This window comes from Tiliqua scincoides, chromosome 10 (genome assembly GCF_035046505.1).
Source record: "Tiliqua scincoides isolate rTilSci1 chromosome 10, rTilSci1.hap2, whole genome shotgun sequence".
Lineage (NCBI taxonomy): Eukaryota > Metazoa > Chordata > Lepidosauria > Squamata > Scincidae > Tiliqua > Tiliqua scincoides.
The window spans coordinates 6,645,017-6,667,944 of NC_089830.1; the positions used below are offsets into that span (position 1 = coordinate 6,645,017).

General features: G+C 46.7%; 1 protein-coding gene across 6 annotated transcripts in view; it reads left to right on the forward strand.

The window, feature by feature from the left end:
* Window positions 1-22,928, forward strand: part of MACF1 (microtubule actin crosslinking factor 1) — a 270,575-nt gene that overhangs the window by 112,922 nt on the left and 134,725 nt on the right. For all 6 annotated transcript variants that reach the window (XM_066638188.1, XM_066638183.1, XM_066638186.1 and 3 more), the window contains 9 exons: window positions 2,078-2,227; window positions 4,163-4,396; window positions 5,048-5,263; window positions 7,879-8,424; window positions 10,081-10,257; window positions 10,692-10,815; window positions 11,484-11,692; window positions 12,879-13,196; window positions 16,743-16,912. In XM_066638188.1, the coding sequence (XP_066494285.1) occupies window positions 2,078-2,227; window positions 4,163-4,396; window positions 5,048-5,263; window positions 7,879-8,424; window positions 10,081-10,257; window positions 10,692-10,815; window positions 11,484-11,692; window positions 12,879-13,196; window positions 16,743-16,912 (2,144 nt within the window). The remainder of the gene's footprint in view (window positions 1-2,077; window positions 2,228-4,162; window positions 4,397-5,047; window positions 5,264-7,878; window positions 8,425-10,080; window positions 10,258-10,691; window positions 10,816-11,483; window positions 11,693-12,878; window positions 13,197-16,742; window positions 16,913-22,928) is intronic.

The window sequence follows — 22,928 nt, forward strand, 5'->3', positions numbered from 1 at the left end:
AGCCCTTCAACCATCTCTCTCAGCCTCAGCATCCTCACAGAGTTCTGAATCCTCTGACTTTACAGGATGGCTGCTTAGAATTACAATCAGACAATACACGTGAAGTGCTTTCAGCACTTGAAAACTCTGTAAATGCGGAGGAGGAGGAGGAACACAATGATAGCTGGAAAGCCAGATTAAATGTGTATGCCAAGTGTACCTTACAATGTAACTATCTCACATCTTTTAGAGCAGTGGTACTCAAACTTTTTCGCACCAGTACCCACCTTTTAAAATGATTCTCTGTCGGGACCCACCTAGGTTTACGAGACTTTTAAAAAGACATCTAGAAAGAATTTATTTATTTATTTATTTTCAAGTAATAATAACCCCCCAAAAATGCTCAGATATTTATCCCCCTATATTTATACATACTTGCCAGCTACAGGAACTGAGCTCTTTGCAGGGCAATTAGCAGCTATATGATTTCTGAATAGCTTCAGGGCTTGAGGTTATTAGTTATCTGATCTTTCCATCACCTGTATTTTCATTGGAGGCTCTGCCCAGCTGCTATGGGGACCCACCAAAAATTGGGTCACAACCCACAGTTTGAGAACCACTGTTTTAGAGGATTGTTTTGATAATGGATGACTTAAGACAGCATTCCCCCACCCCTCAGTGGCTTGCTGGCAGGTCCTTTTGCCACAGTTGACCCCAAAACCCATCTCTTACCTTTATGTTGAAAACTGGAGAGAGCATGTAGTGCCCTTTGGGGGCCAGGCTGGACTCAGGGTCCTCAAGTTGCTGATTCCTGATTTAAAGAATGTACACTGAATGTTGTGAGAACACAAAAAAATGGACACTGTGGGGTGCATGCCGCCAGCCCCAACCCTCATGCTTGCTCCTTGTGGCCTGCTCATGGATTTCCTATAACCACCTCTTTCTCTGTCCTTCAGACACTATTAATACAAGTAATGTTTTGATTAACAATGGTCCTTCTGATGTGTGTTCATTCTGCCTCTTGTCTGTGTGTGTATTAACCAGTTTGCTTTGCCTTTTCAGATTCAGTGTTCTCCCATCCCTAAATGCAAGAAGATCCCATTACACTGCTGAAGAGTGCTTTTTAGGGAATGCTCTTTTTCCCCTCCCCCAACTGCTTCTGTTGTTTGGCTTAAAGACTGTAAGAGAAAAACACCCATTTTTTTTTTTTTTAAATTTGGCACACTTTGTATATTTGAATCCGAAGGCGCCAGGAGAAAGAAAAATGATACACTGGTTGAAAGGAGGATGGATGGTCCAGGGTCACACATCATGCTCAATTGCTGTGATGCTGTTTGCTGTATGCCAAGGGGACAATCTAGGATTTGATTTGGTGCAGTGTTCAAAACTCTCTCTCTCTACCTCCAGAAATCACCATTCTAAAGGTGCAGGGTCATCTTGTTCTGAAGGGTCATCTTGTATAGTTCGATAATCTCCAGGAGTCTCTTGTTCTTGAGATTGTAATGCAAACTAAGGCTGCAGGCAAATTTTAGTTGTTTGCTTTCTTGTTTTGGTGGTAAAGCCAGAACAGCTTTCTCCAGTGGATATGATTTCTGTTTGGGTTCAGTTCTGATGTAGTGCAGTCCCTTCAATGGAAGACATGAAAAGTGTTACCTTGGAATACAAAATTGATTTGAATGTTGTCAGAAATCTTCAGGGGAACCCCAGATCCCTCCTCCCTGTCTTTTTTCTGCAGCATCCACAAAGAATTTTGCATTCTAGAAGAACATTTCTGCCATCCAAAGTCACCATCAGACCTTGATGAATGGATTGCTATACATGAATTTATGGATAATATCAGAAGAGCAAATCACACCACTTTTAAAAGAGTTGCACTTCTGTTCTTCCAAACAGTGGAACCAGATTCTTGTCTAGATCACACATGATAGAGGTGGGGAGAGAGAGATACTGACAGACAATTCGTCTTGTGAACTGCTCGACTTCTCTTGCTAAAGTGCTTTCTGTTTTGCAAGGTGTTTGCCAAACTTTGGAGGTGGTTTAGTTGATAGACATTAACAAGCTCCTGTCTGGTTGTGTGTGTGTGTTTTAATCCAAACAGACGCTTCAAGAACAGCAAGCAATTCACAGCCAGAAGTTGGAGGAGTTGCATTCCTGGACGAATCAGGCCTTGGACCGGTTGACGGATCCTCAGGGCACAGCTGGAGAAGGAGACCTCTCCACGTTGCAGAAGAGGCAGAGTGATGTTAAGGTGGCATTCTTTGTTGATGATGTAGTATTTTTTGTGTGCCAGATGTTTTGTAAGGAACTCAGAGATCTCCAAACAGGGCCAGATTAACATCTCCCAGTGCCTGAGGTGTCCAATACCACCACCCCTTAATTCAGTGGTCCCCAGTCTGGGAGGCACAGCTGCTGGGAGCAGTGCCACAAATGCATGATTGCCTGGCAGCAAGTATCCGATGCAGTGCTGAAAATGGCGGTAAGGGGCTTGGCTTGGCGGGCAGAGCTCTGTGCATGAGGTTTTCACTGCTAGAAAGTCCTACCCTGAGCCTTTTACCATCATATTCAGGGTCACTTGTGGTCTCCAACCTGAAAGTAACTGGTAATGAATCATCGCGTCATGGCCAGTTACTTCTCGGTTCTGAGTGCTGTGTTTGCAGCATGGAGAACATAAGAACTTAAGAACAGCCCCACTGGCTCAGGCCATAGGCCCATCTAGTCCAGCTTCCTATATCTCACAGCGGCCCACCAAAGTTACAAGTTCATTATGGGTTACAAGTCATAGTAGGTATGTGCAAGCTCTTGGTTTTAGAGGCAGGCTGCCTCTGATTGCCAGATGCAGGGGAGGGCACCGCAACACAGGTTGTGTCTGTTGTCTTAAGAACATAAGAACAGCCCCACTGGATCAGGCCATAGGCCCATCTAGTCCAGCTTCCTGTATCTCACAGCAGCCCACCAAACGCCCCAGGGAGCACACCAGATAACAAGAGACCTCATCCTGGTGCCCTCCCTTGCATCTGACATAGCCCAATTCTAAAATCAGGAGGTTGCACATACACATCATGGCTTGTAACCCGTAATGGATTTTTCCTCCAGAAACTTGTCCAATTCCCTTTTAAAGGCGTCCAGGCCAGACACCATAACCACATCCTGTGGCAAAGAGTTCCACAGACCAACCACACGCTGAGTAAAGAAATATTTTCTTTTGTCTGTTCTAACTCTCCCAACACTCAATTTTAGCGAATGGAGGGTGTTGTGTCAGAGTTAAGTTTGGGTAGCACTGCCTTAACTGTAGAACCTGCCTACCTTTGCAGCTGCTCCTTCCACTCCCTGGATATGAAGAGGGGAATGGAGCAGAAGAGGAAGTGTGGTGAGCTAAAGTGTTCTAGACAAGCACTCTCCTCCCCTTCACCCTTCCTCTTCTGCTCCATTCCACCCTTTTCATATCCAGGGAGCAGAAGCAGTAGTGGAGGGCAAATGGAGACAGGCACCAATTGCTTCATTTAGCCTCATGAGTGGGCCAACCTTCCCCTAGAGGGCTTGCAATCTAAAAACAGACACCTGGGGGACACAAAGAAGGGGAAGGAAGTGGAGGCAAGAGTAAACAAGGAAAGAATGTGCAATTAATGTGTGTGTTCTTGGACTTCTGAATAGATGTGCATAGGATTATGCTGTAACCCCCTATTGCATTCAGTGAGGCTTCCTCCTGAGAAAGTTTGTATAGGATTGCAGCCTTAGTTCCAGCATGTTATGGGGTCTACAGTGTTTGGGCCAAAGGCTTCTTGTAAAGGTGGGTTTTTAGGAGTGATTGAAGGAAGAGAAGTAACAGCACAGTCATTCTGGGTGATAGTTCTTGGAATAAATGGCAGCAAGGGAGAAAGTTCAGAGCTGCTTGAGAAGCAGGATGATGGAACTGGGTGAGTGAAGATTATAGTCAAGAAAGTTCCAGGTTATAAGAGCAGGGAGATTGGGGGCAACAAGGCAAGGCCTTTTTCACTGACTGTTTGCCCACATTGAGAAATCAGAGTGGGTATCAAATTAAATAAGGCTGCAGTCCTATGCAGATTTTCCTGGAAGTAAGCCCCATTGTACCTAATGGGATTTCTGAGTAGACGTGCGTAGGACTGTGCTGTTTCTGAAGTTTCCGGACAAATGTCATTATCCTCCTTCTGAATGATGCCATTAGGAGTTGCAAAGGAGTATGCACAGCCGGGCGGCCTCCTTTGCGAGCATCTTGAAAGCGACAGAAGCATTCCTGGAGGAGAGCAGGACCAAGCTGGACCCTGGAGAGCTGGCATCCCTGCAAGAGAGACTGTGCCAGGCTAAGGAACAGTACCAGTCCCTGCAGGAGAGGACAGAGGCAGCCCAGAAGGAGCTTGAGACTGCTGTGAGCACAGTGGTGCAACAGCAGACGGAAAAGGTAAACCACTGGCACCTGTGCTTCTTTAGTGTTTTCCCCCTACAGTACCAAGACTTGCTCAAGCCCCGCTGACAACTGAGTCCCAGCTCAGGGGCTGCCGCTTGGCATTCTAAACATGCCACAAAAATGTTGCAACCGCTTAAAATTCCCCTTCCTTTCTTCCCCTTCCTTTCTCCTGCCTCCTGCCTGGTCCCTTCTTACTGCTATTGCAAAGAGTAGAAACTGGGAGGGCAAGGGACATGCTAACATGTGTGGCTTGGTGTGGCTTCTCTTCCTCTCCTGCTTATTGAAAGGGCAGTTGGGAAGAGAGGAGTCAGTTGCTGTTCTTGTCTCCCAGTTCCCTGCCTGCCTTGGAGAAGAGCTACTCTAGGCTACTAGTCTCAGCTTCTCCCCATCCTCCATACTTCTTGGAAGATTGGCAGGGAGGGAGGCTGGGAGGATGAAGAGGTAGTGGTCACCTCTGGTAGTGGTCACAAGTTCATGGCTTTCAGTGTCTGACAGATTTCTCTCTCCAAAGTGGCCTGTTTTCTTCAGCAGAGGGAGGGTACCTTGAAAGAATATTACTCCTTCCAGGGCAATGCAGCATTAAGCTCAATCAACATTATGGATGAACCAACCCAGATTTGTCACTCTCAAACTTTTTGTTTCCAGGTTAGAACTGCAAAAGATTTGGAAGATAACCAGGCGAAGATCAACTCCCTTCTGCATTGGGTGGCATCATTGGAGCAGCCCAGAGAGCAGAAACTCCAGCCAGTGGCACAAACCTCTAGAGACCACCCAGATGAAAGAATCCAGGATACTCTTGATGGCCGCTTAGCAGCAGATAGAGTTGAAGAGAATCTTGACACGTACTATGAGGCATTGAAGGTTGGTGTGGTCTGGTGTGGTCTTGTGGGGTGTGTTTGCCTGCCTGTATCTCCTTTTCCTGACTTGTTGTTGCAGTAGAACAAATGTCATGCCTAAAATGAGTAAAAAAATGTGTTTAGGTCCCAGCTAACTGTGGGCCCCTTTTGTGGGTCCATAATAAACAGCACCAAGTCACTGTCTCTCAGCTTATGTCTGTAATACGGATGTCCTGCAGGAGATATGTTCCTGGCTCCTCCAGTACAATACTGGAAACTGTGGATAAAGGGGAACCCTGTCTCTGTAAAACCTCCCCCCCCCCCAATGGCCTATTACCGTTGTTTATCTTCATTACAGTTGCGGGGAATGTCTCTTGCTTTAACCTAGCAATCTCTAAATTTTTCAGCTGAAGGACCGCATCAAATATCTAGCACAGTGTCAAGGGCCAGAAAAAAAATTAAATATAAAATTTAAGTAAAAACATTAGAGATGGAACTTAGATGAATGAATGTCCAGAATTTCTCCAAACATCAACACAGCCTAAGAAATAAAGCACAAACTTAAATGGACCCCCATTCCCCAGCCCCACAAGCACAACTCCGGTTGTGTTTAGTCAACTGGGCCAGAGGCTCTCAGGGGATTAGAGGCTGGTCGTGGGCTGGATAGAAGCTCTCTGCGGGCCGCATCTGGCCCCCGGGCCAGGGTTTGGAGACCCCTGCTTTAACCAAACAAGCAAGCAGGCAGGCAAGCAGCCTCTTTACAATTACTGTATGTCTCTTGCTTTAACAGACAAGCAGACAGTCGGACTAAAAGGAAAAGTGAATGTTAATATCCTGCTTCCTGTTAATGATCACTCTCCCCTTTTTTTGTTTTTGTTTTTCTGTTGTATGTTTAAAGCTCTGAATGCATTGCAATTGAGGGGCCACCTATTTGTGTCCCGTCCCCGTCCCCCCCCCGTAAGGCGTGTTCTGGATCTTGTCACTCCAATTCCTGCCATTTTTTTGCAGGAATTTTTTTGCTATTTTTTTTTCTGCTCACTAGCTAACAGAGGACAGAGTTCTTTGAATTTCACTGTACCCTTAAAGTGTCCTTTTTAATGCTTTGTTTAAGAATGTGCAATTTTTTTACAACAGTTTTTTTATAGCATAGTGTAACTGTTGACCAGGTGTGTTTCATTGTCCCCGCCCTCTCACCTGGCTTGTTTTCTATAGTAGAACAAATGTAACACCAAAAAAAGAGAGTAAAAACTTACATGACAAAGCATTTAGGAAAATGGTTGTAGAAATATTGAAGGATTGCAGTGTTTATGTTACCTTTAACCCTCATACGCATATCCCTTCCCTGCTGTTCTTGTTACTGAGCTTCGGCTTCTAGCCCTGGTTGGATCCTAGCCCAGACTTCTGAGAGTTGTCCATAACCTACTCTGAATTAGGTCAAACCTCACTCTTGAGTATTCTGGGCCAAACAACATGTGACACTTGATGTTCTGTTAGCCATGATGGCTTAGTTATTAATCCAGATCCAGAAAGGATCCCTGTTCAGGTCCTGATCCATGCGCGGCGCTAATCTGACTGATGTTGATGAAAGCAAAACATGGTTAATGCTGCTTTAAATACGTTGTGCATAGTTTGGCCTGCTATTCTTTGCCAAAACCAGGAATTCTCTACTACTTTTGTCTTGAGTGCCTTCCTCCACTCTGGCTATAATCTTCTTCCTCTTCTTCAGGGGACATCCATTGAGCCTTGGGAGTTAGAACAGACAAAATACTTCTTTATCCAGTGTGTAATTAATCTGTGGATCTTGCCACAGGATGTGGTGATGGCTTCCGGCCTAGATGCCTTTAAAAGGAGATTGGACAGATTTATGGAGGAAAAGTCCATCACAGGTTACAAGCCATATGATGGGTATTTGCAACCTCCTAGAAGTAAGCTATCTCAGGATGCAGGTCTCTTGTCTTGTGCACTCCCTGAGGCATCTAGTAGGCCAGTTGTGATACAGGAAGCTGTACTAGATGGCCTGATCCAGTGGGGTTCTTCTTATGTTCTCCCCTTACTAAAACTGCTCCAGATTCAATAGTTGCCTTCCTAGCTATCCTAACGTTGTTACTTTTAACACCAGGAGCCAACCAACTGGCTGTAAACCAATCACTTCATTCTTGGCAGTTCAGCTGAGTCCCTGGGACCTTTCTTAGTATGAGACTCTTACTGTCTGTAGACCTCAGTCTAGGGATGGTGTCTAGGGCAGGTGCTACTGGGTAAGGTGCTTTACAGGGATGGGAGCCTGGGAGCAAGAAAAAATGTGCAGGAAGGACGTTACAGAATGTGTTGATTTTCTGACACCAAGTTCAAAACAGAATGCCTAACATGTAGGCTGACCAGACCCACAAAGTTTATATGGGGCTCTCAGTCTATCCAAAGGCTATATTAGAAGCTAATCAGGCTGCAGGAACAGGAAAGCTTGTGGGAAACACAGGAAGTTCATTACTTCTAGCTAACTAGAAGAAGTCAATCGGGGCTCAAGGGAAAAATGGCCAGGAATTGTGAGAAGATTCTGCTTCCCGTAGAAATGGATTTATCCATGGCCCAGGTTTTAATTTCAGCAGTGCCAACTTTAACTTGGGGTGCATATTTTCTTTTCAGGTTTGCCACCAAGAACTTCTGTCTCAGCAGCAAGATGTCATCCTCGCCACCCAATCAGCCCAAGCCTTCCTGGACAAGCAAGGCCACCATCTGACCCCAGAGGAGAAGCAGAAGCTCCAGGGCAGGCTGGAAGATCTGAAGGCCCAGTATGCCGCAGCCTTGTCTCAGTCGGAGAGGCAGCTGAAGCAAGGGCAGGCGCTCCGGGACGAGCTGCAGAAGTTCCTGCGGGATCACATGGAGTTTGAGGCCTGGCTGGAACAGGCTGAGCAAGAGCTTGAGAAGATGCGTCAAGGAGATGGCAGCCTCGAGTCCCTTCGGCCGATGCTTCTCCAGCAGAGCAACTTCTCTGAAGACGTGATCTCCCACAAGGGGGATTTGCGGTTTGTTACCATGTCAGGACAGAAAGTGCTGGATGCAGAGAAGGTGGTGGCAGAGGCAGCTGCTGCTGCCAGAAGGCCTCTGGGACCTGAGGTTTTAGCCACTGGAACACTAGTGAAGGGCAAATTGGAAGACGCCACAAGAAGATACGGCACTCTCCACTCCAAGGTATTAGAAATGACCAGATGTGTGCCAAGTTGATCTGGGGCTAAGCATTGTCTAGATTAGGGTTGTCAAACTCATTTCATGTATGGGCCAAATAGCATTCATGACACCTGCTGAGACCTGGAGGTGACTTCATTAAGCAGTAAGCGATGTCATTGAGCCAGAAATAAGCACTTTGTTCTCACATAGGAAACTCATTAGATGCAAATGACAAAAGAGAAAATAGGCACCTTGGTCATATTTCCATGATATGGGAAGCCCAATTGTCACGTGGGCCACCCTTTCAACAGTGCCGCTTCTGCTGCAGCTTCACTTCGCACCCCAGCAGCTGAGAGGTGATCTGTGAAGTGATGTTCAGAAGAAGTGACGCTGTTGAAATGGTAGCCCCTGTGATAACTGGGCTCTCCCAGCACCTTGGCAGCATCTGCCTTCCCTGTAGTGTTCTCTGCCTTCCGAGGCCTCCTTCCATCTCTCCCTTCCAGAGCCTCTGCAGAAATACAGCTGCTTGAAAGGGAAGCTATAAGAGCACCCAGTTGTAATTGGGGCCAGATAAAGAACTAATGGGGGCTGGATAAAGAGCTTCCAGGGGCTGCATTCAGCCTGTGGGCCTTATGTTTGACACCCCTTCATTTGCAAGCCTCTGTTCCCTGTGCAAGTGGAGTGTTTGACTCAGACACCCCTTTTGTTATAAAGTTGATGAGGAAAAAAAAATCAGTTCCTGGCCAGGGCCAATGTCTATGTGGAGTTTGCACATTTACATATATCAATTAACGGTTGGTAAAATTGGTTTTGTTATCGGTAGTTTCACTTAAAGTTGCAGTTTCCAAGAACCCATTGACAAGTTTAAGTGAATAAACTTAAATCAATAAAAGGGCTTGATGGGCTTGGCCATCCACAAGGCCAACTGAGGCAGTCACCTCAGATGGTGGATTGGCAGGTGTGGAGGGACCTGGCACCGTCTTCTCCTGCTCCTTAGATTTGAGAAGGAAGAGGAGAATGAAGCAGAAGTATGGAGGAAAGGAGAAATGAGGGGCCAGGGCGTCAGAGATGTTCTTTCTCACCACTTTTCCCTTTGGGGAGAAGGGCGGGATAAAAATAAAGTATTATTATTATTATTATTATTATTATTATTATTATTATTATTATTATTATTATTATTATTATTATTATTATTATTACTTTTCTTCCACTCCATTCCCTTCTTCCATTTTTGAATCTAGGGAGTGGGAGAAGGAGAAAGAGGAGCAGCAGCAGGGATAAATTCAGGGGGCTGGCACCATGATGTGCTGCCTTGGGTCAGTCCTGGAATTGAGTCAAGTGGTTGTGGTGGTGGTGGTGGTGGTGATGGTAGTTTTAGTCCTAAGAGGTCTCTTATTTTTAACTGTTACACAATGGAGTGTGTTTACAAAGCAAAAGAGCATGGTCTTTTGACAGCTTATTTATCTGTGTCAAGTGAACCTGAGTCTGCCCTCTTTCTCGAGGGCTGGACCTAACCAAGAACCACCTGGTTCAGTATCCTTTACAAGAATATTAGGAACGAGAAGACACTATGGGGACCTTGGGAAACTGGCTAAGAGTACAAAGCACAAATGTGGTGGAGATTGAGCTATGGCCTTTGGGTGACTTAAAAAGCATCTTTATACTGTATCCTCCTTGTAGTGCACTGCCCTTGGGTCCCACCTGAACGTCCTGCTGGATCGCTGTCAGCAGTTCCAGGATGTAGCCGAATCTCTCAGGACGTGGCTACGGGAAAGCGAAGAGGCCGTGGCGAACCTCCTTTCAGAGCCTGTTTCCTCTGACCCAGCTGTCTTGCAGGGGCAGCTCGCCAGTGCCAAAGTGAGCAAGCAGGCAAACCTGGGTTCAGGATGGTTGGGGGTTTTCCCCTTCCTTGCTCAATATTCACAGAAGCAAAAGCCAACTCCGAGCGACACAGTTCTGATGCCTTTCTACTGGCCTTTGATCCATTTGGGCTCCATTTTTTACTTGTTTGAGGCAGGCTCTTAACCATGTGTCATGTGAACCTAGATAGAGATCTGCCTTTGAACATGGGCAGAGCGCATTTGCCTCGACACCGACGATCCACAGCCAGCTTACATACCTCTGAGATTTGTGGTGTGGTTGCCGGGCCTTGGGGTGTGGATTTTGGTTGGATTAGTGGTTGGGCATCTCTTGTTTTTAGAAACTAACTACCAGTCACAAGCTCTTTTGGTGCAGTGGTTATGCCCCTTTCCTACTCTTATTGCTGTTCTGCTTCTGGTTGATATCCACAGCACCTGCAGGAGGACCTTGCAGAGCATCAGGTGCCTGTAGAAAAACTGGAGAAAGCAGCTCGTTCACTTTTGGAAATACAGGAAGCACCCATGCCAGATCACAGAGGCGTTCAGGAAACCACAGGTAAGGGCCCAAAATGTTGACTAAGAATGACATGTTCTGATCCTATGTTCAGACTTTGAGGACCTCTAAGGAAGGTGGCAACTGTAAGGTGATCTTTTGGATTTCTGTGGGTGGCACAAAAATGCCTTGAGCTAACCCTGCTCCAAGAAACATTTTTCAGTTGCTTCGTGCAGCTCAGGGTTGACCTGAGACCTCCCAGCACTTGAGACAGTGTGCTAGAAACCACCCTCCTTGTCTAGCATATCCTGCCTATTTGGCTCCCCTATTACTCCTCCTGCTCCTTGCATTCCAAAAAGAAGAGGGGAAACAGATGAGTAAATGTGGAGCAGCTTGGAGGCACCTGAGCCAATCCCTCTCTTCTCCTTCACCCTACCATGATGTTACCCCATTTCCTTTGAATCCAGGTAGCGGAAAGAGGAGAAGCAGTGGCCTCCCCGCACCTCTGTAGGTCTCCTGGATGCAACTGGAAGGATCTTCCTTTTGCATCCAGGAAGTCCTGTGAGGCCCTCCCCACGGATTTCATTATCCATGGAAATTGGTATCCACAGGCGATCCTGGAACGGATCTCCCATGAGTACCAATGGCTCACTGCTGCCTCAGGCACTGTGAGAGGTCCTGGGTTGGTTTTACTGCCCTGCCACCAGATTTGTAATTTCTTTGCTCCGCAGATTCCATTGTGAGTCGATTCCAGAACCTTTCCTCTCGGATGGCGGGGCGCTCAGACCTTCTGCAGAAGTCCATTGCTCAGTCTCAGAGTGTCCAGGAGGGACTGGAGAGCCTCCTTCAGTCCATAACTGAGATTGAGAGAAACCTCCAAAAGGAAGATGTGGCTACTTTCACCTCTGCCTCCATCCAGGAGTCCCTTGCCACAAACATGGTGAGCATCTTTCCCCCCCCCCTTCATTTTTTTCCTCCCCACAGCTAAAACAAAAATGAATCTGGAAAGAAATTGTTGTTTATACTCGGCTTTTCAACAAAAAAAAGTCCACAAAGCGGTTTACAGAGAAAATCAAGTAGCTGAATGGGCTCCCTGTCCCAAAAGAGCTTACAATTTAAAAAGATGCAGAACAAATGCCAGCAAACAGCCACTAGAAAAGACACTGTGCTCTGGTGAGGAGGGACAGTTACTCTCCTGCAGTTAACATAAGAGGAGTACCACTTGAAAAAGTGCCTCTTTGCCTAGTCAGCAGTGGTAACTGGAGTAAAAGCAGAGGTAAAATTCTACTTCGGTTTCTGAACAGCACAGTTGGATTATTTTGCTGCACTGAAACAAATCCTGTTCTTTGTCAGGATCATTCCACAATCCTGCACAAAATAAGCGTTAGAAAGATACCCTTGCTATCTGGGCAAAGAGACCCTTTCAAAGTGGTGTCCTTTATTTACCAGGGGGAGAGCAACTGTCCCTCCTCACCCCAACATCATGTCTTTTTCACTGGCTGTTGCTGGTGTCTCTCTCTATATATTTAGATTGTGGGTCCTTGGGGGACAGGGAACCATTTATTGATTCATTTTATTATGTAGACCACTTTGTGTACTACTCCTGTTGAGAAGTGTTATATAGATGATGATGATGGTAAAGGAAAAGGTAAGTTGGGTGGATACAAATTGGCCAGAAAGGAATGGAGAAAAAAAATTTGGGTTTGTTGGAAATCAGGAGAAGTTACCCCAGCACCTGCCAAATAGCAACTCTATTGCTCTAAGATGATTTCCTGCCTAAGGCAGGGGGTTGGACTGGATGACCTGTTAGGCCCCTTCCAACTCTATGATTGTATGACATGAGACTGAGGATTGGATTTAGATGGGCACTTTTATTAATTTTTTACCAAAAACTCTGCAGCAGGACTAACTAGGGCAACCCTTAAAACCCCTACTGCATTCAGGGTACTAAGTGGAGGAAACTGTCCCGGCCGTCTACGCCCCCCAGTCTCGTAGGGCGTCCACGCGGCTCCCTCTCATCGCCCCGACTGCACTTCCTTTTAATATGGGTGGGGCCTATTCATGCCAGCCTGTGCTGTGTTCCACATTCTGGACTGTCATGTGCCCCCTGTGTGCTTGTTTAACAGAAGCTGAAGCAGGACATAGCCAGGCAGAAGAGCAGCCTGGAGGCCACCCAGGAGATGGTGACTCGGTTCATGGAAACTGCAGACAGCGCCACGGCTGCGGCCCTTCAGAGCAAGCTGGCAGAGGTGACGGAGCATTTTAGCAGGCTCTGGCGGCAGCAGCAGGAGAAGGAGGACGCCCTGAAGGATCTCCTCCCCAAGGTGGAGCAATACGAGCAGCTGTCCGAGAAGCTGCAGCAGTTCATGGAGAGCAGGGCACGCCTGCTGGCCTCAGGCAACCAGCCAGATCATGATATCGCTCGCTTCTCCCAGCAGATCCAGGTAGGAAGTAACTGAATGACAAGAGACTCTTGAGGGTGAGCCATGGCTTAGTGGTAGTGCACATGATTTGCACATAGAACAATGGTTTCCAATCCTCTTGGCACTGTGACCCACCTCATCCTCCGTGGTGGGCTGTGATGCTGTGAAATGACTTACCAGGGGAATGGGAAGGCTCTTCTGGGTCATGCAAAGCTGGCAGTGCACTCTCCCAGGATCGGCAGGCCTCAGAAGCCTCTGAAAGCCACTTCCAGTTTTCAGAAGCAAACCAGAAGTGGCTTTCCGAAAACCAGAAGTCACTTTCCGAAGGTTCTGTGGTCCATTCTGATGCCCACAGAGGCCAGTAGAGCAGATCGTCAGCCCTGCGCAAATTAGAAGAGGCCTCCCCACCCTCTCATTGAGTAACTTCGCTTGGGGAATGACTCTGATTTGGTGCCAAACTGGAGCAAGTGGAAGGGCCCGGGTCGTGACCCACTGCACGTGGGCTCCTGACGCACCACTGGGTTTGGGAAACCCTGACATAGAAGGTTGCAGGTTCAGGCCCTTTGGCTGGCAGTAGCTGTCCGATGTCTTAAGCAGAGAAGCCAGTGGGCGCATTCATGCGTGCTCCTTGTAACGTCAGCTAGCTGTTGATTTAACACTTTCTGCAGTCACTTGCAGTTTGCAATAGTCTTTCTGCATAGCAGCAGATGAAGTGTGTTTGGGGGATACTGATCCTTTCCTTGTACCCTCATGTTTCTGTTGTGTTCTGTTTCAGCTGGGCATGCGCTGTTCAAAAAAGATGGCTAACCGTCCACACTTGTGGACCTTATGCTTTTGTACAGTAGGCCTTGCTTATCCATGGGGTTTGATTCCAGACCCCCCCCCCAAAGCAGATAAGGAATTCTGTGGATGCTGGGGTCCACTCCCAAAGCATGCACAATTACATACCTGGAGCTTCCAGAAGTGTCTCCTGAGTCTCAGTGGGCCAGTGATCAACTCTATTGGCCTCCAAGGGCCTCAGAATGGCCCACAGAAGCCTGTGGAAACAACATCCAGTTTTCAGAGTAAGCTTCTGTTTTGACCAGAAGCAACTTCTGGAGGCTTCTGGGGGCATTCTGAAGCCCACAGAAGCCATTAGAGTAGGTCGTTGGCCTGGCACAACCCAGGAGAGGCTTTTGGAGACTCCAGGTAAATAATTGCAGGGAGGCACCTTGTGGACCCTCTGTACCCACAGATGGTTCCTTCCACAGATACAGGAGTTGCAGTTGCGCAGGGTCTCGTGTAGTGCTTTCTTTTAGAAAGTCAGGTTTATCATTTCTCAGGACTGATAAATACAATGACTTGAGTGCATGTAAAATTACAGGGGGACAGCATTTGAAATTAGACTGAATGAACTAACTGCGACAATTCCAAACCGAGCACCTCATCTTAATATTTCCAGTACTGGGCCAGATGGAGCAAGGATTTGACTCCTCATAAAACAGCTTTACATGGAGTGATATACCTTGTTAACTTCTGCTAAGGGCTCTTGAAAAAGTACTATTATTCATAGCTCTTCAATGTCCATTGCTTTTACAGTTGATCCAATGTCTCTGCAAAGAAGGTCAGAGGAGGGATCAGGTTGAACCAGAGTATGCCAGGCTTAGGAAAAAAGATTTTAATTCCACTGCATATGACCCAACAGTGCCTTGGAGCACATTCATTTCAGTAGCTGCAATCTTACTGGGGTTGGACAACAGCTGTACATCTTTTCCTACAGGGAGTGCTGCTTTCCCATGTTAGAGCCTGACTCCACCCTTATTCAGTAGCAGCAGTGACCATGAGGCTGTGTGTGTGCTACGTTCTGTGCCAAAAAGCTGTAGGATGCGGCATTGGCTGTGGGGTTCAACTTTCTCAGATTCTCAGCAACTTTCTGACCCCTATGGCCACAGAGATAATTTGGCCACTCTTGAAAGCATATAGGAAATGCTTGGTGGAGGCTTGAGAGGCTGGAAGATGGGTGCTGGTCCAGTCTGCATCCGTGCTTTGTGTAGCTTCAGGTGTGTAGTGCTATATTTATCAGGTGCAGAATAAAGGGAGAGCTGACAAATATGCATAATGTATACAAGTCACATAATTTTGTTTTTGATGTGGCAGAAGTTTGTTATGTGGAGCAGAAAATTCCACCTTATTTTTCCTGTTAAGTACAGAATATGGTAGACTTGTCTATAGGTAGGGGTGTTTGCAAATGGATTTTCTAAAAAAATTGTTGAATAAAAATGCAGAATGTGGTGTTTTGTGTTTTTATTCAAATACAACTTAAATTTTAATTTAATTGTGTTTTTTTAAGAACTCATGTACTATCATGCCCTATCAAAGCAGTAGGTGAAATGTTGACAAAGCAATGTACCAGCAGAAACCACGAAACTTCTTCCGACCTCAACTCTACAGCTCAGCAGAATCACAACCTGGCTCCAGGTTGTTCTTGCTGGTCTGGCCAAGGCCAGAAACTTCCCCTGCGGCCTGTCCGCTTGTGGGGTTGCACCCCAGCATGCGCCGCTCAAGCTGACAGAGGGCACATGGAGGAGACTAAGGAAGCACACTAGTCGGCAGTGCAGGGCAAAACTGGTGATATTTAGTGATAGATTTAAAAAATTACTTTATTTCATCTTATTTCTCAAATACCAAAAAGAAACACACATCTATTGGGCATGTTGATGCTCTTTTGGTTGTGGAGGTTGGATGCCCGGTGTGTGTGTTTATCATCATCCCAAACTGGGGTCATATAAAGCTGCCTTTGACTGAACCTGCAGAATTTCAGGCAGGGACCTTTCCATTCCTACCCGCAGATGCAGCCAGGAGTTGAACCTGGGCCCTTCTGCATACCATGCACTGGGCTATGGTCCTTCCCTGTAGATCAGGGGTGCCCAAACCCCGGCCCTGGGGCCACTTGCGGCCCTCGAGGCTTCTCAATGCGGCACTCGGAACCCCCAGTCTCCAATGAGCCTCTGGCCGTCCAGAGATTTGTTGGAGCCCACACTGGCCCGACGCAACTGCTCTCAGTGTGAGGGTGACTGACCTCTTGCGTGAGCTGTGGGATGAGGGCTCCCTCCACTGCTTGCTGTTTCACGTCTGTGATGCAGTAGCGGCAGCAAAGGGAAGGCCAGCCTTGCTTTCTGCAAGGCCTTTTATAGGCCTTGAGCTATTGCAAGACCTTCATTCATTCATATAAGTTCATCTTTAATATATATTCATTTATGTAAACTTATGTAAATGTATTCAAATTTTAAATGTAAATTAATTCTTTTTTCCCCCTGGAGGCCCCTACACAGTGTCAGAGAGATGATGTGGCCCTCCTGCCAAAAACTTTGGACACCCCTGCTGTAGATAGTTCTGCAGGGCACTGCAGTTGGCATAGACACCCCCACCATCATGCACAGTGGCTTAGGCTGTGCTGAGCAGTGTCCTCTTCATAGCTCCCTTGCTATGGTGGACTGAGTCCCAGGGAAACAGACTCTTGAGTTGTGAACCTGCATGTGTTTTTGGTTCCAAATGTGACGCTCCACATTCTCTACCTTGTGCTCCCAGGAACTGAATTCTGAGATGAAGCAACACCATGAGGATCTGGACACCTTGGAGCATGTTGCCGCGGAGCTGAGCTGCTCTGGTTTTGCAGCAGCAAGCTCCCCCCAGCACCAACAGAAGGTGCGCAGCTTGCGGAAAGATTTTACACAATTGCAGAAAGCAGCAAGAGAGAGGTAAGAAGTGATCCTTGCTGCTCTGTGAATTTTGAGCAGATGCAGAGATCCAGAGGCACCTAAGTCATACTGAGACTGAATGCTACCATCCCTCAAACACTTTGTACTGAGCAAGACTGGAGATGGACAATGTTGGTTTTTGGTTTTGTTTTCCCAGAAAGGTGAATGCAGTGTAATGAAGCCGATGGAGGTGGTTGCTTTGAGTGGTGGATTGCTGGTGGCCCTCTTCAGGGCTGGCTCTAAGCCAATTAGAGCAATTGTTCCCAATTGGGCCCTGTACCTAAGGGGGCCCAGCAGTAGGGTACTCTACTCTAGCCTTGTCAAATACACACAACACCACATTGCAATGGACCACCTAACACCATCTTGTAGGTTTTATAGAGAACGGCAACTATTTTTTAACTTTTCTTCTAAGTTCTTAAAAAGTAGTGTGTTTATAGTTTGGATTTTTTTTTACAGTCCTGTCACTTTTTAAGCACACATTTTCATTCTACCTTAGAGATATAAAGTCTATAATAAATTATATCTGTAAAATTCTACATCGTTAATTATATATCTAAGGCTGCAATCCTATGCACGCTTTTCTGGGAGTAAGCCCCATTGAACATCATGGGACTTCTGAGTAGACATGCATAGGACAGGGCTGTAAGATACATACATGTTTTATTAATATAAGATATATATTTTGGATATCAAAATTATTTCTCTAAGATTCTTGGCTGTGAACCTGGGGCCCTGCAAAAAAAATGTTTCCAATAGTCCTGTACCTGCTGTCCACCTGCGCAGTTCCTCCTCCACCCTAGATTTGACGCTTGAGGGGGGACATGATTGAGACATACAAAATTATGCAGGGGATGGACAGAGTGGGTAGGGAGATGCTCTTTACACTCTCACATAATACCAGAACCAGGGGACATCCACTAAAATTGAGTGTTGGGTGGGTTAGGACAGACAAAAGAAAATATTTCTTTACTCAGCGTGTGGTCGGTCTGTGGAACTCCTTGCCACAGGATGCAGTGCTGGCGTCTAGCCTAGACGCCTTTAAAAGGGGATTGGACGAGTTTCTGGAGGAAAAATCCATTATGGGGTACAAGCCATGATGTGTATGCGCAACCTCCTGATTTTAGGAATGGGTTAAGTCAGAATGCCAGATGTAGGGGAGGGCACCAGGATGAGGTCTCTTGTTATCTGGTGTGCTGCCTGGGGCATTTGGCGGGCCGCTGTAAGATACAGGAAGCTGGACTAGATGGGCCTATGGCCTGATCCAGTGGGGCTGTTCTTATGTTCTTATGTTCTTATGATTTGAAAATGCAAAAGGAAAATGGAGCAGAAAATGAAGTATGGATTCAGAGATGCTGGAACCCACTACTCTCCTCTCTTCCGCTCCATTCCCTTTTTCCTTTTTGTGTCCAAGGAGGGGAACAGATGTGGCTGCTATGCCTCCAGGTAAGGGAGGGCAGCATTTGGTACACCACCTTAGATGCTAGCAAGTCTTGGACCAACCCTGGTTTGACTGTTTCTGCTTGTGGGTTTGTACCTTTGCCCACTTTCATCTCTAGCAAACAGGGTTTTCTCTTGTATTGAATACCTGAAAATTTAGCCGGAAGTGTCAGTGGAACAACATAAGAGGAAACAACATGTCATGGCTGCCCAGGCACCTTACCTCTGTGCAATTTAGCTGTAATGAGCCCACGCCCCTCCTAAATGTCAAGATAAGTCACCTGTGAATGTTGTAGGGCACAAGCCTAACCAGGTCTATTCAGATGTAAGTTCTATTTTGTTCAATGGGGCTTACTCTCAGGAAAGTATTGTTAGGATTGCAGCCTTAGGGTAGCAAGAACACAGACAGAGTGAAAATGCAACCACAGGAAAAACCAGTATCTTGATTTGCTGGACTATTCCCAGTGTTGCTCGAACACATCATTATTGTTGACAGCAAGTGTTTATCTTTTTCTGAAAGGTTTCAGTCCAACTGTAGTACAAAGCATAGACCCAAATGTAAAGCAAAATGCCCTATAATTTCAACTATAATTTTATTTGGTAGTAGGGGAGTGAAGAATGAGGCATGACAAAAAAGACAAAAAAAACCCTGAAACAGTCACTTATGTGCCTCATTTTTTTTTTTCCTTTGAAAGCCTGGCTCTAACAGTCTGAAAAAGGTCAGGTGAAAAGTAGACCCTTTAAACTGTTCACGAACCAAAAAGCAAATTTAAAAAATGAGCCTAAGTATCTGAAACTGGCAAAGTGATTCAAATTAATGTTGACTATATGCAGCTTTGGGGAGAAAAGGGTTAAATGTGTATCATGGCAAAGAAAACCTCTCTTAATCGACTTTTAAAAAGTTCTTGTCTGTCTTCAGTTTCCTCTGATCCTCCAGGCTGTGAGTGGCCTGCAAGTCCAGTGCAGCCCCCTCTTTTTCTTCCTCTCTCCCCACCCCAATTGTCCCTGTGCTCGTAGGGATCTCAGAAGATCACAGGATCAGGGCTAGTTGAGTCACAGTCATGTGGCATTACTGGAGATGACTGAGATAATGTGTGAAGTGCTTTGAAAATTTAAAAAGAACTCCTGCTATGTAAATACTAAGCAATTAGCAGCAGCTGCAGGAGATGGACCAAAATTCCAGGCCAAGAAAGAGGGTGAGGGTAGAACTGGGTTGCAGGGCTCTGAGCCAGGAAACAGGACTGTCCTGGGTTTTTAGCTGATCCCACTGTTCGCTTTCCAAGCTCGGCAGCATAAACTTCACAAATCTTAAACCGTTTTGAAAGCAAACAAAGCCTGCAGTGGTCTTGTGAAGGCTCGCACTGCAGGGTTCCCAGTGCACCAAGCAGCAGCTGTACTGTATTTCCTGGGAGCCCAGTGGGAGTGTGCAGGATGCTTTTGCTGAGGGACCTGGGAAAGCCTTCCTGAGTTCCAGACAGTCGTTTCATTGGAGGCCCTGGAAAAAAAAATTGGTACCACAATTAGGTGAAAATCTGAAGGGTTTGAACAGCAGGGCCAGCCCTGCGTCTTGTCAGTTTGGACATTTTGCAGAGATTCACAATCTAGACCAGTGTTTCTCAAACTGTGGGTTGGGACCCACTAGGTGGGTCACGAGCCAATTTCTGGTGGGTCCCCTTTCATTTCAATAATTTATTTTTAATATGTTAGTCTTGATGCTACCATGGTCTGTGACTGCATTCGGGGTAATATTATAGAGCTGTACTATTAACAGGCTACTATGTGTATGCTTTTAATGATGTTAGTAAATGGGACTTACTCCTGAGTAAATTCGGGTAGGATTGCAGCCTAGGATTGTTAAAAGTTGTCCTGCTTGATGGTGTCACTTCCGGTTATGACAACACTTCCAGTGGGTCCTGACAGATTTTCATTCTAAAAAGTGGGTCCCAGTGCTAAATGTGTGAGAACCACTGATCTAGACCAATGGTCTCCAAACCATGGCCCATTGCATGCCAAGATTATCCTTCCAGATGCGCTGGTGGCAAAGCCGTACCTTTCTGCGCCGCAGCCACCGTACGTCACACCCAATCTTCACATAGCTGGGCAGCCACTTCCATTGGTGGTTGCCCCTGAAGGCTCTGTGCCCCAATTACACGTGACAAGCAGCTGCCCAGCATGAGGCTGTATGAAGATTTGACGAACAGTGACTTCTGCATGGAATTGAAAGGCTTTGCCACCGCAGTGCCTGGATGCTGGAACTGGCCTGTGGGGCCAGGTTTGGAGCTTCCTGATCTAGATTAATAGCCCAAAAGAATATCCTCTTATTTCTTTGCTGCTGAAGTCACTTGAACATCAGTTTATATCCAATAGGAATGAACAGCACAAGTAGGGATGCTCAGGTTGTGTCCAAAGTCTCGGGATAACCTGACAATGGCCTTGAGAGTGCCAAGTTCCTTTTTTTTCCTTTCTGGCTAATACAAATTAAAGTTCTCCCCCACTTTGCTTCCCACCACCCACAACTACTAGAGAGAGAGAATGCTGTCATCTCAAACTGTCACTTCAAAATGAGCAGGTGGAGGTGTCGTGAGTCTTCTGCTTGCCTTGACGACTTCTCAGCATGATTGATGGATACTGTCTTCCCCCCACCCCCACCCCCCGAAGAGGAAAGGAAGGCAGTGGCAAAATGACTGTGCCGTGAAATGACTGTACCGTTAGTCAGCATCCACCACAAAAAAAGTCTTGTTCACAACCTTATTGGGGTCTGATCAGTGAAGAACAAGTGCTCAGGGAGGGACTGTAGTTCACGACTTTGCATGCAGAAGGATCCCAGTTCAATCCCTGACAGCATCTCCAGGTAGGGCTGGGGAGGGGAAAAAAAACAAAACCCTGGAGAGTCACAGCCAACCAGTGAAGAAAGAATGGGAGTAGATCAGGGGTGTCCATACTTTTTGGGAGGAAGGCCACATCATCTCTCTGACACGGTGTTGGGGGCTGGGAAAAAATTGTTCAAATTTGAATAAATTTACATAAATGAATATATTAGAGATGGAACTTATATGAATGATTGAAGGCCTTGCACAAAGCAAGGCCAGCCTTTCTTTTACTGCTGTTGCTGCATCACAGATGTGAAACAGCAAGCAGTGGAGGGAGCCCTTGTCCTACAGCTCAGGTGAGAGGTCGAACAGTTGACCATCATGCTGAGAGCAGTTGCATCAGGCCAGCGTGGGCTCCAGCAAGTCTCTGGAGGGGCCGGAGGCATTTTTCTCTGTAAACCGCTTTGTGAACTCTTAGTTGAAAAGCGGTATATAAATACTGTTAATATAATATATATAATATTGGGAGTCCTCAAGGGCTGCAAACGGCCCCAGCGCCAGGGTTTGGGCACCCCTGGGCTAGATAGACCAATAGTACCACCCTGGTAGAGACAGCTCCTTCATTAATGATTCTTCAGGGAACTACCTTATGCTGGGTCACAGTATTGGTAACAGAGCATGATGTGGTGGCGAGCTGTTCTTTTCAGTTCTTGACAAAGTTCATCTGGGACAAAGAGATCCAGAATTCTTGTTTTTATTTAAGCGCTGCTCTGCAACTAACTTGCAGAGCAGTTTGCAATTAAAAACACAGCTGAAACCAATAAAAGCAAAATCAAACCCCAAGCAGAACCAGCTAGCAGCAAATTATCACATGACCTCAAGGACAAGATGAAACGAATACTTTTTTTTGCCAGTTTCCAGAAAACAACCAGTGAGTGAGGCCTGAGTAGCACTGCTGCTCCTGCTAGAAACCAGTTTGATGTAACTGAAATATGGGACACAAAGCGGGGGCCCCTCAGGCACATCTCACAGCAACAGGGTGGTGGCAATAGGCATTCCTGAAACACACCAGACCCAGAAAGTTTAGGTTTTATGTCAGACCCAGTCAGTGGCATACCCGGGGGGGGCATTGGGGCAGAGCCAAGGTGATGTAGTGGTTTGGGAGGTGAACTTAGACCTGGAAGATCCAGGTTCGAATCCCCCCTCAGCCACGAAGCTTCCTGGGTGACCTTGGGCCAGTCACTTTCTCTCAGCCTCACCTACCTCACAGGGTTGTTGTGAGGACAAAAGGAGGGGAGCAGCTGTGGGCACTGCCCAGAGCTCTTTGGAGGAAGGGTGGCATAAAAATGTGAAAAATAAATGCCATGGGCTCCAGGCTTGGGGGGCTTTGGTGCCACGACCCGCTCTCCCACCACCACCGGTTTTGTCAGCACGAACCGCTCCGTTCTGAGGGCCACCCTCTTCTTCTCCCCTTTCGTTAAGAGGGCGGTCCTCAGATCAGCGGGGAACTGTGCCACCAGTAGCTGTGAGAGTGCAGTCACTGTTGGCACTGGTCCCAACCACGTCTGAGGGCCGCTCTTTGTCCTCCCCTTTCATTGAGGGAAGGAGAAGATGCCCATTCTGAGGGCCGGCCTCTTGACCTCCCCTTTCTTTAAAGGGAAGGAGAGGATGGCAGCCCTCTGAACGGCCCGGTAGCCGACCAGAAGCAGCACATGCCTCCTCCATAGGTGTGCACCGTGTCTAGTTCTGATGGAGCCTTTCGTACT